General features: G+C 39.3%; 1 protein-coding gene across 1 annotated transcript in view; it reads right to left on the bottom strand.

Annotated features, from left to right (window-relative positions):
• The window catches only part of neurl1aa (neuralized E3 ubiquitin protein ligase 1Aa), a 70289-nt gene extending 55951 nt beyond the window's left edge, over positions 1–14338 (bottom strand). The window contains exon 1 of the mRNA XM_056372421.1: positions 13674–14338. Within this exon, the coding sequence (XP_056228396.1) occupies positions 13674–13755 (82 nt within the window). The 5' untranslated portion in view covers positions 13756–14338. The remainder of the gene's footprint in view (positions 1–13673) is intronic.
• Positions 14339–15524: the final 1186 nt, after the last annotated feature.

Below are 15524 nucleotides of genomic sequence, written 5' to 3'. Positions count from 1 at the left end.
ACAAGTTTGTTCACAGCTTAGGTCCAGATCTTTCACTATCACATCAGAGCTCACCTGAAAGTGCTGCAGTTCACCTGTCTGTTCTAATGGGATTTTCAGAATAAAATGATGCCTGACATTAACAAACTTGGAGAAAAAAAAAGTGGTGGCAGCACGACACCTATGAATGCAACAACGTGAAAGGAGTTGCTCATGATCATGAACCTGCAGAGAATTATCAGCTGAATTTGCAGCTCCTCTCGGTGTTAGGGAGCTTTATTACAAATTTATTTTTTAAGTTATTTTTTTTGGGTGTTCCCTTTACAATTACTTTACGACTACTTTACGTCACAGTGAAAGAGAGACAGGAAATTCAAGGGGAGAGAGAGAGAGAGAGAGAGAGAGAGAGAGAGAGGATGACATGCAGCAAAGGGCCACAGGTTGGATTCAAAAATAGGCTGCTGTGGTTAGGTCTAAGCCTCTGGTCTGCAAATGTGCTGTTTTGGTTCACTGTCCCTGCTGTCAGAGTCACTCTAAAAGAACCACTGTACACGACCTGCACAGCAACAAACAGACAGAAAACAGTTAGTGAACAAAGTGGAGCCAGTTATTTCCTTCAGTAGTTGGTAGGGACCAAAAACGGAGCTAAAAGAGGAATAGAGTATTGGACTTACATTCCCCTTCTGGCCCAAAAGGTCTCTAAATGAATGCTGATTCCATGTAAAAAAAAGGCAACTGTTTCCTAATGAGATCGCCACATGAACTTGATATGTCAATGCTGTGTTCACAACATGTTTGTCAGTCAGAGCAAGAAGAAATGAACTGTAGTAGCCTATTTGTTTTAATACTTTTGTAGCAAACAAAGAGGAACACAGAGGTATAACGAGGCAAATTTGCATCAGACAAGCAGAATAGCGGAGAGATGTGAATATTAAAGGCGTGTCAGACTTGGTATGTCTCTGGCTGCACGACAGCACAGATTTAGACTGGTGAAAAAAGTTACATCTTAAAATGCAACTGGCAGCGTTTAAAACAACTTGTAAAAATATGAGCTTATTCTGCACTGTAGCCAAGGGTGCTGGAGGGGCTGAAGAAGTCTGGCACAAACAGTCCAGACAGCGAGCGAAACTTCAGTCAGTCTCGGTAGCAACAAAAATTCTAATTAAAGTGTCTAAGAAAAAGTTGTTTATTTGAAGTTGTTTAGAATAAAAGTTTTATTGGAGAGTAATCCTGCATTTAGGGCCATCTGAACAGAGGCAGAATCACCGATCAGGAGTAGGGTGGGAACTTACTGTGCCTGGAAGGAGGCTGCAGCCACCAGAAGGATTTTTGTGGGAGTCTGTGTGTAAACCTAGTGGTTGTGATGTAGGCTTTGCAATAGAGGAAAAATGTGGTGAGGTGACCATGTAAACAGAGAAAAGACAGGACAGATGTATTTGGTTATGCTAACTATGAGAAACACTGCTGCTAATATGTGATTGGTTAATTATTTTGTGTGGAGACATTCTTCCCCACAAAATGTTATGTCAACAAAAGGGATGATGCGAGATGAGTGAAATCTGTAATTCCTGAGTCACTGTGGGTCGCCCCGCTGTGGAGCAACCTGTGGATCACACGCCGTAAACGCAAAAACACACTTTTCCGCCACGTCTAAGTAGGTTAAATAGTTTGAGTTTGGGAATATTGTGACATGAGCCCTGAATTTGATCCAGCATGACACAGGAATGTGATTTTAGAATTAGCAGCTAGCAGAAGGTTTAACACCCAGCTTTAGGACATCAGACCAGCACGGTCATGAGCAATATGCATTAGGGATGGATACCGAGCCCCGGTATTGAACGGGCCCCGGGGCTACATTATTCAAGACCGCAGCATCAATAAGCTCCGACCTTAACGGTTCTGCTATCGGTACTGGAGCGGTACAAAAAGTCGGGCCTGCAAAAAGGGGAATAATATATATTCACTATAATTCCATCCTTAAATAACACAATGAATGCATGGCTATGTTGGTCATGGGTTTCAAACACTTTCTGTAATAAAACATTTAAAAGCAAATATCTCATCAAATAGGGGTCCATGGTCTAATTTGTGTCAGTGTAGGGTTCTTTAAGTTTGAGTCCCACTGAATTAGGCGACACCTGTTACCTGGTCGTAACATTAAATGTTGCATTACTACTACAAGTTCCAGGTTTCCACTGCGGGCAGCAAAAACACGCTGAGCAGTTATTCTGTCAGAAATGCAACAGCAAAAGAATAATTCATATTATGCCAAAGCCAAACAAACCATGTGCTGAGAGGATTCATGACATCACATTATTCTGAAGAAGAACTAAAGAACTAAAGAAGACGGTGAACAAAGCCATCTGACATGGTTATACTCAAATCATGATTTGATGTTGTCTTTCACATTATATGAAATGTGCACATCCTGTGTGGAGGAGGTGGACTCTGCCATTAACAGCTAGTGATGAAAGGTAGATAAGATAAGGCAATTACAGGAAACAAATACAGACCATAAACAGTCTCAAACATCTAATTATATTTAATGAAATATACTCTATGAGCTTTATATGAATAAAGGCCATTCCTTAATGTTTTACATATGATTTCACTTGTTTTGAAGCCTCTCTCAGACCCCCCCACCCCCCCCCCACCCCAACTCCACCTTTTCTTGAGGTAGGCAGAGCCAGCCTAGTGAGCCAGACCACCCATCAAGTTGCAGCTATAATGTAAGTGACAAGGATGCGGATTATGACATCAGCGCTGAGTTGGCTCTTAATCACCCTGGGACTAAAAAGAGGATATGCGGAGAAACTTCCCTCTCCCAGCAGAGAGCATGGGAAAAGGCCCAGACACAACTGCTGCTGGACTTAACTGGAAATCACAGGACTTTTCACTTTGCTGAATATTCTTCCACAGCAGGTGTTAATGGGGATTGTGGGTACACCGGAAACTGCAGGTGGTTCAATGCTCTAAGGGTTTACAGCTGGGTCCTGGGATATGCTTGTCAAGAAGGCAACCGTCAGTAGCTGCCACTCCCTACTTCCTCTTTTCTTTTTTTTTCTCTATCTCTCTCTCTCTCTCTATTGCTCATGCACCCTCACTCATACACAATCTCTCTCACACCCACTCTTGTCCTATCACTCCACTATAAAGCTCTTGTAAATGTCCCATGGCCACACCACTGGTGACAGATGGTAAAGGCGGGATGAAAACTCCCCAAATAAATATGTAATCCCTTCCTCACATGGGCTGTAGCACAACGCACAGATTATCCCATCAGAAACACTGCAGCAGCTCCGCGGAGCAGCCGGCCGGAGGGGGGGGGGGTCCCTCTTTGTATGTGTGTGTGTGTGTGTGTGTGTGTGTGTGTGTGTGTGTGTGTGTGTGTGTGTGTGTGTGTGCGTGTGCCTAAATCGCAGCCTTTGCTTTTGGAGTGATAAAGGTGATGAGAGGCGAATACAGTCATGTGCAACACTCAGATTTGCTTGTAATGCATTCACTAATCATGTGAATACTTATTTGTAACGTCATCATCAGTGGAACAGAGCTCCCGCAGATTCACACACGGATAACACTAAACAGTGTTATTCACTGAAGTGATTTATAGTTTCTACCTGTGTGCCAGCCAGGATACACTTATGGCAGTTTTATAATCATGTTGTCCAAGCACGGAAATGTGTTGACTCCCCCCTCATAAAGATGGGAACATTACCTGCTTTTACGTACAGTGACAGATGTGTTTTAATGGGATCATTCTGTGGATGAGGAGCAAACAGCCCACCTTGTGTACTAAGCAACTCCGCAGAGCTCATAAAGAGAGAGGAAGTGGAAGAGCCACCTCAGCCACCCAAATATGTAATAAATATTGCATTAATAGAATGACATTTAAGCAAAACTGGTCAGAATAATATTCTCTGGTAGTCAGCATCTTTCCGTCTGTCTTCCTCTCGAGTCGATTTCGACACATTTTCTATTTTCATTTATTTCCACTGTGGCAGCAAAACAGTTTGAAACTCTGATAAGTTAAAGTGGACTAGAGAAACACTTTTAGTGCTGCCTAACTCAGACTAACTAAATGGAATTGGAGAAACTTGCTGGTCCAGCAACATTTAGGCTACAGCACAAAGAACCCATGACGTAACGCTATCGCTAAAATGCATTCGGCAAAATAAATAATTAATAAGCGAACAAAAAGTAGTCAGATGATCAAATGACAGTTTCTCCTGGCCCAGTATACGCCCGAGTCTGGCCCATATACAGCATGATTGTCGGATGCTGAAATCCTTCAGCTTCAGACATTGTCATGGTTTTTTTTTACTGTGTTACACATATTTTCCTTTTTAAAATAATCACACCATAGTCACATTTTACTGTTTTCCGGCATGCAACAACATGCAAAATGAATTTTAAATGAAGTGTTACTCTGTCTGTTTAATTTAAAAATAATCACCTTCCTGTCATAATGTTCTCGGTGCTAGCATGCAACAAAATGCAAGGCATCACTTCACATCCTGATTAACTTGTCATTTTGCCAACATTTACTTTCCCCATTCCAACTTCTTCTCTTTTTTAATTGTACAATCAAAACCATTTGTGGGCTTGATGTGCTGCTTTTGATCTGGTGCCATATAGAAACAATTTGTTTGGTGGTCTGGTCAAAAAGAAAAACACTTCATTTGATATTAGTTCACATTAGGACAAGGTATTGGCCTCTCCAAGTCAGTTCATTATCCAACCGCCGTGGCTCCACGCTGCAGAGGGCTCACCACAAAATGCCTTTATGTTCTGTTTCATTTGATCCCTGTTGCGTAACAAGATTTAATCTATCGTGAATTAAGCTATTATCAGTGCCACACAAGCCTAGTCAATTATTGGAAAACATTATGCTTAAAATATTTCCATTGGACAAATCATTCAAGTCTTGTGGTGAATTTTGGAACGTTTTGTAAACATGGTTCCACTGGAGTGAAAAGGTGTTTTCAGGTTTTAAGCATCAATATACTATCTCATGCAACTATTATATATGAATGAAATGAGCCCCTATTGCATTGTGGCCTGGGGCTCCAGGGCTACCAGGTTGTTTTTCAAGCTTTGCCTGGATGATCCTTATAATGCTAAACTGAAGATCATCGGTGAAAGGACTTGATATCATAGCATCTCTGGAAAGAATGCATAAAAAAAGTAATTATCAAGCTCCAATTTGTTTTGGTGGACTTCTCAAAACAAAACTTAGAGCCACACATTTACGGCTCCATTCCCACAAAACATCACTGCTGCACCAGAATGCAGAAAATGTGCCCTTGGAAGGCACTATAAAGCCACCTGGATCTCTACCACTACCGCTGACCTCTGAGACTTTATAATTCATGAGATGACAACAACTCAGCGACCCGACACAATTCTAAAGACTTAATGAATCACTGACTTAAATTTAACGTACCATTTCCCGCATCTATTCTGAGGTTTACATGATTCACCATGTTTTTATAGAACTCCTTGCACATGTATGAAAGGCACATGATGATGATTCAAGCTCTTCCTCCCTAATAAAACCTGCAGAGCTGCTGAGTACACAAGGCAAACTGCTTGGCCCCACATCGCCGTAAAGTACCATTAAAACACACATCTGTCGCTGTGCGTACAAGGAGGCAATATTCCCATCTTTATGGGGGGGAGGCAATACGTTTGTACACTTGGATAACAGTTACAAGGCCCGTGATGAACAAAGTGCCATAATTCTGTCCTGGTTACCGTAGAGTGAAGGTAGGACGACAAACAACGGCACCAAGGCAAGAAACTAAAGCAACTATAAAGCAGTCGCATTAATATATTTTTCACTGTTTCCCTGATCTAGAAGTAAAAATGCATCACTTTATCATTTTCATCAAATATTTGTGACCTTCAAAGACACGAATTCAGTATAACAATAATAAAATAATAATACATTTTTTAAAGCAAAACAGTGCCTCACTGTTACTGAGGCACACTATTCAAAATACATTAATAGCAATCTTGTGATAGCTCCTTGTCTTTGAATTGTCTTATATAAGTATGAGACATCGTCTAACCTGATGAGCTCATCTAGCACAGGCAACTGTCTGGGCTGGAAAACGCTGGCAGTCTTTATTTTTATATATTTTTTTTAATAACCAATGTTTACAAAGTGTGAACACTGCATTTCAATGCCCGAGGAGCTAGAAAAACCTCCCGGGAGTGACACTGTGCCTGTATCACCTCGCTGTATTTGTGTTTCTTATTTAGGCAGGTGTTAAGGATGTTCGAAAACACCCCGGGCAGGCAGCTCTACTGTCAGTGCCATGTTACATAAGCGCGGTCAACTGTCACATGAGAGAAACCGGAGAGGTCAGTGCTTACAGCAGGAAGTGTAGAAAATGGTTGAAATGTTTTATGACTATTTCCTGGGGTCTATTATTAGCGTCTTTTGTAGCTGTACAATGCTTGAAATATGGTCTTATGTCCCCTAATTACAAAACTAATAGCCCTACAGTATAATTTCATTTAATGACCACTCCCCAAAGAGTAAGTACATGTAGTTCTGATTAGCTTTGTCCTAAGTTCAAATGACTAACAGTTTCCTTTAACATTCAAACTCTGAAGATCATTACCTTCACCAGAAATAGGCCTCATTTCTTCAAGAAAATATTCCACACAAAGAGTTTTGCTGTAGCTTCTATTAGCTGACCTGCTATTTTGCTCAAGCTGCTAGATAGAGGCTAATTAGCAAAAACTTCAGCAACCACAGCTGAAGTGCAGCTTTCACCGGTACATTGTTGTCAAAATGAACATTGCTGACACAGATTGTCAGTTAAAATTGCGTCAATGGAGATTTCAGCCTCCTGGAGGCAGCAGAACTAGTTGACACTGACTGTTGTTATGGCTAATGTGTGTATTGCTTATTTACACACCCAACATACACAAAGCAACATCAGTCCTGTCACTATAGTAACTAAGCTATATTGAAATGATGAAAGTGTATCATGAAGGAAAACTTGCAGATTGAGATCTCAGATGAAGACTGGAAAGTAGCTTGCACTAATGCTCATACTGAGTCTATAAATACACGCCTTAAACTAATACAGTATAAATGGTCGATGCGGACGCATGTTATACTGGTGGAACTAAATTGATACAACAAAAACATACCAGATGTATGCACGAAATATACGGAAACTAAGGGCTCATTGTTTCACTGTAATGTAGAAAGATTAAAATGTTCTGGGAAGAGGTAAGAATTGTGATTATGATCAAAAAGATTATTTTCAAAACAAATTTCACTGGATCCTAAACTCTGTCTGTGAGAGGGTGAATTAGCATTTATGTGTTTTATGTGAGTGACTAATTTCTGTGAGCAATGCAATGTCTCTATATTTTTTTCTCTTTTCTTTCAAAAACTTATATTTTGTATAATTATAATTAATATATCCCATTTTATATAGATTGCCAATTGTTAAGGAAGGAGGAGCATTTGTTTGTTTGTTTTTTAATTGATTTCTTATTCTTTTTATTTCTTATTTATTTTAAATTTTCTGAGTGAATGTAGCTATCATATGTTAAAGTTCACAGTATATTATGCAAATGCTGGAGACTGTATTTCGTGATGTTACAATTTAAATAAAGATATTGTGGCAAAAATTAAGCAATATTGTAACAAAAGTTACTTTTGGGATGCTTTTCTGTATCCAGATTGAGGACCCACAGACAGAGGGTGTTGTATACTGTATACGGACTGTAAAGCCCTTAAAGGCAGATTTTGTGATTTTAGGCTTTATAAATAAAACTGACCTGATCTGATCTTCGGTTTGAGACAACAGTAACTTCCGCTAATGCTAATACAGTACGTGAACCAGTCAGTGTCTATATGTGTAAGTGTGTGTGTGTGTGTGTCAGTGTGTGTGTGTGAGGTAACAGCATGCCCTTGTGGTGCCTTCGCAGCATAGGATGAACTGAGCTCAAGTCAGTTTGCTGTAATGAAAAAGCGATGATGTACAGCTCAGCCTGGTTATTTGACTCCTCCCCCCCGTCTCTGTCTAAATGGGCTGTATCACAACTCAATGAAGCAAACGCCCGACCGCCAATGAAACACTTTCCACAAATGCATTTTCTGTCCTGTCATAGTTTCTATGAGATGATCAGGATGAGAAGTAACTGCACAACTTTGCCCTTCAGTGTTACGACTGCCACTCAAAAGAAAAAGGAAGTGGATGATTTGCTCTCCTCAACAAAATGTCCTTGAAGAAGACATTAAATTAATACATTTTCCTGCTTGGATAAATTTTCAAAAAATTAACTTTATTCTATTCATATGAACTACTTAACAATGCACATTTGCTCAGGCAGGATTTTCTCAGTGAGGTGGTGTTCATCTCAAAAAAGATGGAGAAATGGGCTGGAACTAAACTGTTGTTTACCCATGAGGAATTACTCTACATCTTGTTCTGCGGTTCATTTGCATTCCCCATGTCTGCATCTCACTTTATCTAGCACTCATTCTGCATTTCCTGGGAGACACGTATGAACACACACGCTCACAATGTCAAACTGCCATGTCTTCTTCCGCTACATCTCAGTTCTTCCTGTATGCGTGCGCTTAGTGTGAACATACAACAGCGTGTACTTGTTTTTTAACATTATGTTTGTGTCAGTGGCTGCAACTAAACGCCATGTTCAAATGCATTTGGTGATGCAGCATCCCTGAGGATGATGTCTAAATGCTGTTTGTGCAACCTCTCTGTCACATGATCAGCTACGCTTAGCGGCACTTGAAGCATCATAGATTACAATACAGGCTCATACAATAACATGTCAGTAAGTCCGCAGCAGCCAAAATGTGATGATACAAGACCTGGCAAAAAAATGCATGAACAAATATTTTGCAACGTGTCTTTTCTAAATTTGGTACCAGTGCAGAGCTGGTACAAACCTCTTCATGGAAATAGCGTAGCCTTGCACTGTGACCTTCTTTTACCTCATGGCATTTGTATAATCCAAAGCTAGCTGTCAGCGATCGAGGAAGGATTAAAGACTCACTCGAGTACTGTGACATATTGTAGTTTACTTTAAAGCAGCTACAACTGACTTTTTCTCAGGAGGGACAAGCTGTAAAAACAACAAACACATATCATTGCCTTTCAGTTGGCAACTTCTTAGGAAAACAGTGGGTTATTTACACATCCAGCAGAGACAGAGCAACATTAGCATTCATTCTTTGTGTCCACCTGATGATTGTAAGTCAAACAGTCACTCTCCTTTTACCTCTGTTTGGCAATGCACCAGTTCCTGAGGGAAATATCTGGCTGTTAAAGCAGCTATAACTTAATCAATATTTTTTATAATAACAATACATCAAATGAGAATGTGAAAACAATGCGATAATGTGAAAGGGGCTGCTTGTAGTAGTGAACCTGTGGAGAATCATCACCTGGAGCTGCAGCCCCCCCTTGGCTTTATGGCGATTTAAAGTGAGTTTTAAGTCACTGTTTATCTGTCCTGCTCATAACTTTACTGCCCTGCTTCACTCTGCTCTCAGCACCAAACAGCTGACAGGCAGTTAGCAATCTTAGCTGGTGAACATTTAGCATTTAGCAGCTGAAGAGAGGCAAAAACACACACAAAAGAGATTGAATATTAGACTCTTAGACTGAATGCTAATGTTGCTAACTGCTTGATGTGTGAATGTTACTAACAGACAAAACTGATATGTCAGTGCAACTTCTTTCCGCTGCCCCCACATGTCCAAAGAATGCTACTGCAGCTAGCTCCTAGCTTAATGTAGCACTTCAGACAGTGTTTGTCAGCCTGTGAGGTTGGCAAGACTCACTGCTGCAGCTTGCTCAAGACTAGCTGTTGTGCATGTTAGAGTTAGTGGCCTAATTATTTTGTCTTTTATTGGATTTTTATTTGGGGTTTTTTAACACAAGTAGAAGAAACACAATTATCACAGTAAATAAATTAAAACACAGAAAGATTCATCAGCTAAATGTAGCCTACAACCTGATATTATAAAAAAAAAATGAAATAAAATAATGAAGCATAAACTGCTTTAGTTTTACTCCCAGTCAAACTTGTTAGCCCTTTCTAAACCTTCAGATTATATTCGTCAACTGCCTGAGATGTTGCAATTTCCATATGCAATAACATTTTAAACACAATTTCATTTCTATAGTGCAAAATCACAGTATCTCTGCTTGTATTAGGCCACTGTTAGTTATGTTACAAATTAATGAGTAAGCCTTCCTTATGGCTATAGTGGAGTTCTGCATCATTGTGAAATGAAATACCTTGATATTTCAAGTATTTAATTATTATAATGATCTATTTCACTCTATTTATAAACTGTTCCTCATTAAAATTTCCAGAAAATATACATATTCATCTTATGTGAATAAAAAAATGTAGTGGGGCAGAAAATCATGATTCTTTTCTTTATCGAGTACTTAGTAGCAGTTATTTTTTCAATTAATCAAGAAAACCTTTTGTTTATGAAATGTCAAAAAAAGGAAAAGGGACATTCACATTCAATCACAACTTCCCAGAGTCTTCAGTCTCTTCAAATGCTCATAAGGTGGAACAGAGAACGTGTCGCAATTTTCACTCTTTTTTTCTTGAAAAATAACTGAAATTAGTATACTTAAAAACTGTGCTCCATCAAATAATTGATTATGGGAGTTTATTTGTCAATGATTAATATTCAACATTACATGGCATAAACTTTCAATATTACAGTCCTACAGTAACAGAACGATATACCCATATCACAACAGCATACTTAAAATGGAGCATTGCAGGGAAAAGTGAAAAAAAACTGCCAAATAGTTGAAAGTATTTCAATGCACTTTTGTGGTTTATGTAAGAAATTAGATGAACATTGATCTGACAATGAATGGGAAGTCATCAGCAAAAAGCTGAGTCAGCAGAGCTAAGAGAAGGCCATTTATCCTGCTCAAAACAAATTAATGTACAGTCTGTCTCTACTGAAGGAGTGAGTGTGTCTGGGACATGAGCTGGGGGGATGTGGGTGTTTATGGGGGGTTATAAACTGTGTATGCGACTGAGTGCATTCATCATTGCCTCGGCTGAACATTGATCTGCAGATATCTCTGTTCCATGTCCAGCCAATCGCTGCAAAATGTCCAAACACTACCCTAATAAACTGGGATGCAGAGCAGCACATACACATCCCCGTCCTTTCATTACTGAACGGCTGCCAGTGACGTCGTCTGGTCCTCATCCCAATCAGTCATCATCTCCCGCTGATAACGCACTCTGGAAACCATCACCATGGGAACTGTTGCACATGTTATGGGTGGTCGTCAAGGAAACCTGGCTGAATAATGGTCCTCTTCTCTCATGCACTGCCTTGCCTCTCCTAGCCTGACTCACTTGTTCTGCGCTGTATTCCTGCCATGTGAAAATAGCTGTGCGATCTGAGACAGTGTGTTCGAGGTAGAGAAAGAGGATGTGAAAGGGCAAACTGTGTACTTATGCTGATTATCCCGATGACAGCTATGTTTTAAACTGTTCCCTCAGGCTCATTTCCTCGCTCTGTAATCCAGATGTAACGGTGGGATCAGGATTGGGGGATGTGGAGGTGGACTTCTTTTGTACTTTACATGATTGTATTACAAATGGGACTCAGCCCAGAGGGTCCTGGAAAGAGCTTTAGAGTGGGTATGTGAGGATAACAAATTTGGCTGTGCAAAACACATTTTATTGCTCAGCTTCTGATGATTAAAGTACTCAGATGGATTTTGTTACTATACTTAAAAAAGTGCTTCATTTCATTATTTTCCATCTTCTGTGTATAAATCATACAACTAAGTAATCCAAATTAATGTTTGCAATGAAAATGTGATTCTCACATTGTAATTAATGACTATACTGGATTGTATTTCAAACATGTGCTTCCAGTCCACTGTGCACAAATCTATATGTTTTATATAACCAACAAACCTACACAATCCATTAAAAATGATGTTATCGATACCTACAAACACACTCCTCCCAATGTATCTTGCTCTATATTTGCTAAGTAATGGCTTCCATTTTAAAAGGTACTTGTTTTAACAGCAAATAACATTATGGTTCAATGCTGGAAACACAAAACAATTTGGTTACAAGTCTATCAAATATTTTATATCTCTTACTATACTGTTATGGACACATTCAAAGTTTATTCTTGTCTTTGGAAGCAGCAGTTGGCAAAACAACCTCACACCAAGGTCCATTTAGTACCTGTTATAGTGCTCTGGACCATACCACATGATCTTCTTTAGCAGATAGTGTTGCTGCAGACGTTTATTGCAAATGTCCATTTTTCTGAGCTTTTTCTTATCAAAATTCATTCTTTAAATGAGGTTAGTTGAGGTTATTTTTGTTTTGTCAGCTGATATTTTCGTGGTAAATAATAAATTGTGCAGCTCAACCTTCGAGTCAGTTTGGGTGAGAAGGACTTGAAGTTGTCAGAAAAATTGAATTTTAACATTTATAAATTCAATGACAGCTGCACCAACTCCGCCTGCTGATGATATGATTGAAATCTCCACATCAGCTTCTAAGTGGACCTTGAGTTTAGATTGTTTTGTCAATAACAGCCAGATTTGATCAAAGTTGTGAAAGACTTTTGACTGGAACATTAAGATTCCTATCAATAAGATTTGTACATTACACTATGAACAGCAATTATTTTATTCACTGATGAAGTGGTAGGTAGGGTGATATTAGATATGGTTGGACAAGGCTGGATTACTAACTGGGAAATTTGGGCAACTACCTCAGGTTTTTGCCAGTGAAGTGCATTTTACTCAACATATTTTGCTTACATGGTATTTTGCATTTTATCAAATTTGAGGTACGCTCCTGGAATTTTATAGTATTCCCATTTTATTCTACTTTATAATTAATTTCAAAGGGAAATATTTTACATTTTACTCCAGAGAAGAATCTTTTATATCTAAAAGATATGATCACTATGCATTATAATACATTAAACTGTCCAGCAGTATATGAAGTATTTAAAATTAGTTACACATTGACCAGCTCTAACATGAAAGTACCACTTACATAATAATACATCAATAATAATAATGATCCAGTGATATGATAATAAAACACTGACATGACCTGTCTCTGTACTTTTATTTTTGATATGTAAAGTACATTGTGTTGCTTACACTTCTATACTTTTAGTTTACTAAAACAAAGGAATGTGGTACTTTTGTTTATGGTGTGGTATTACTACTTTTACTTAAGTATAAATAAATCACCTTCTTCAATTCAATCAATTAATGCTGTGTTTGGTGTGAGTTTGCCTCTTTGATAAGTTATGGACTGAACAGGTTACACCTCGCTACCATGTACCAACCAGCGCAACCACCACAGACAGCAACAGGCCGCCTCCTGCAGCCTGAGACGGGAGCTGTTCTTCAGCACCACCTCACAGCAGAACACAGGAGCACCAGCTGCAGCACTGAGTGGATCAGAAGTGGCTTCAGCACCTTTCCATATTACTCCTGTCCTCCTCATGCACTATTTAAGTTCAGTACTCTAACTCAGGATGTATATAACACACATTAACTGCTCGTTTTCAACCACACACCCTCATAATTTGCTGCTTAATTATGCGTTAAGTTGTCAGTCATTTTGTTTTCAGTTTGTTTGTGGTTGTTACTGACCTTTCCGAGAGTTTCTTAGTCTTTGAAACCCCTGCTGCTGTCCTCTTTGAAGCGTCGATATGCCTGACACATTGTTGCCCATGACAAGAGGCTGCAGAGCTTTACCGCGGCTTTGACTGAACACTATTAATCCGACTGATGACGGCTGCTTGCACCTCGATGAGGCAGTTTCCTCGGGAGTAGATAAATAACACTTTCCTCCCGTCCTGCTTGATCGTGGGCAGGGGTGTCGTTGTTTTTAATGACGTCCTCCAGTCATCAGCACACTACGAAACCGGAAGAGGCAACAGGCAGCAGCGGGCACACAGGTGTGTGTGGAGTCACAGTGCTGCGATAATATGAGGATGCTGGATCCTGGATGGAGCTTTTGGCTTTTTCATCAGCGGACTTTGACGACTGAATAATCCTCTTCAGAGAGCTCAGTGTTCCCAGACAACAGCTGAGATCATACTGTTGTTCTGTTTTCGTGAAAACAGTGTAAGGACATGCACACGCAGCAATTTGATACCGCCTCTGTTATACTTTGTTTTTCATAAAATTGTAGTTCGTTATTTATTTTCAATAAGATGGAATTTGCGCAATATTAAAAAAAAAGAAAAAAGAAATCGGACTGGGGAAATAGGAACCGTACAAACGGCCTAGCTATCATCTAACACCCAACACTAACTTCAGCTCCTGCAGTCATCTAAATGTGCAGTGTGTTAAAACAGGTGCAAACACTGATGCATAATGAGCGCTTTATCATGGTCCATGAACTGTGTGAAGCTGCCATCTAGTGTTAATCAACAATAAACAACAAAACAAAAGAAGCCAGTGACAGGCTGGGTAGTGTTGGGGAAGCTATAGCTACCAATTACTTCACACTGGAACTACAGCAAAGCTATTGTAGGGAGAAATCTACCTTGGTTAACTAAAGCTGCTTAGAGAAAGTAGTTCAAACTACTTTGGAAAAAAAACATGATCAAATTGACAAAGTATATGTGATATGAAATTATCACAAAATATTTTACAAAAAAGTCACGTACTAGACAAGTCGGTCAATTGAGTTTATAGTAAAAAGTGCCTACTTGTTCACTGGTCATACGTAAACCAAAAAAAAAATACCCCTCTATTGATGGGAAAGTGCTGGAATGTCAGATTCAGGAGGTTCATCCATGAAGATGCTGAAGCTGTGAGACCATTGAGCATGCACGTACACAACTAGTGTGGTGGTAGCTGCTTGGGTATGCATTCACAGCAGGTCGAAGGGGGTTCCATTACAGTAGAAAAGCAATGGAAATATAAAAATAAAAAAAAATCATTCCTTTTTGTTTCTCAAAATTGTTTCCAGTTCAGTAGTTAACTACATAAAAATGGTGAAAATGTAACTATGCACATATGAACGTAGTTGAACTACCAGGAAACTACTGCAAAATGTAGTTAAAGTACCTGTTTAATTACATGTTGTTCAGTACTCCCTAACACTGAGTTTGGGTTTCCATTTTCAATTTCTGTACAAAACGTGACCCAAAGTCTCAACAGCAGTTTGCACAGAGCCTATTTTTCCACAGCTTTGCTATAATTATGGGCACAGTTTGTCCTGGATCACACATGTAGCTAGCTACACCTGATAATAGTAATTAAATCTCATGGAAACACTTTTCTGTTTTGTTCTGTTGATTAGTGAAAGAACCTTGATGAACAATGAAAATAATGTGGAAGGGTTCATTAGACAGGCCTGCGGTGCCGCCTCCAATTAATCATTTGCCCATTAACAAAATTGCAAGACATGTGCCCTCTTTCCTTCAACTTCAGTACAATAAAACTCATAATTTCAGAAATACATGCCTTGAATTGTGTTATGGCGGCTGT

This window comes from Seriola aureovittata, chromosome 3 (assembly GCF_021018895.1).
Source record: "Seriola aureovittata isolate HTS-2021-v1 ecotype China chromosome 3, ASM2101889v1, whole genome shotgun sequence".
NCBI classification, from domain to species: Eukaryota; Metazoa; Chordata; class Actinopteri; order Carangiformes; family Carangidae; genus Seriola; species Seriola aureovittata.
This window is presented reverse-complemented; position numbering and strand designations above follow the sequence as displayed.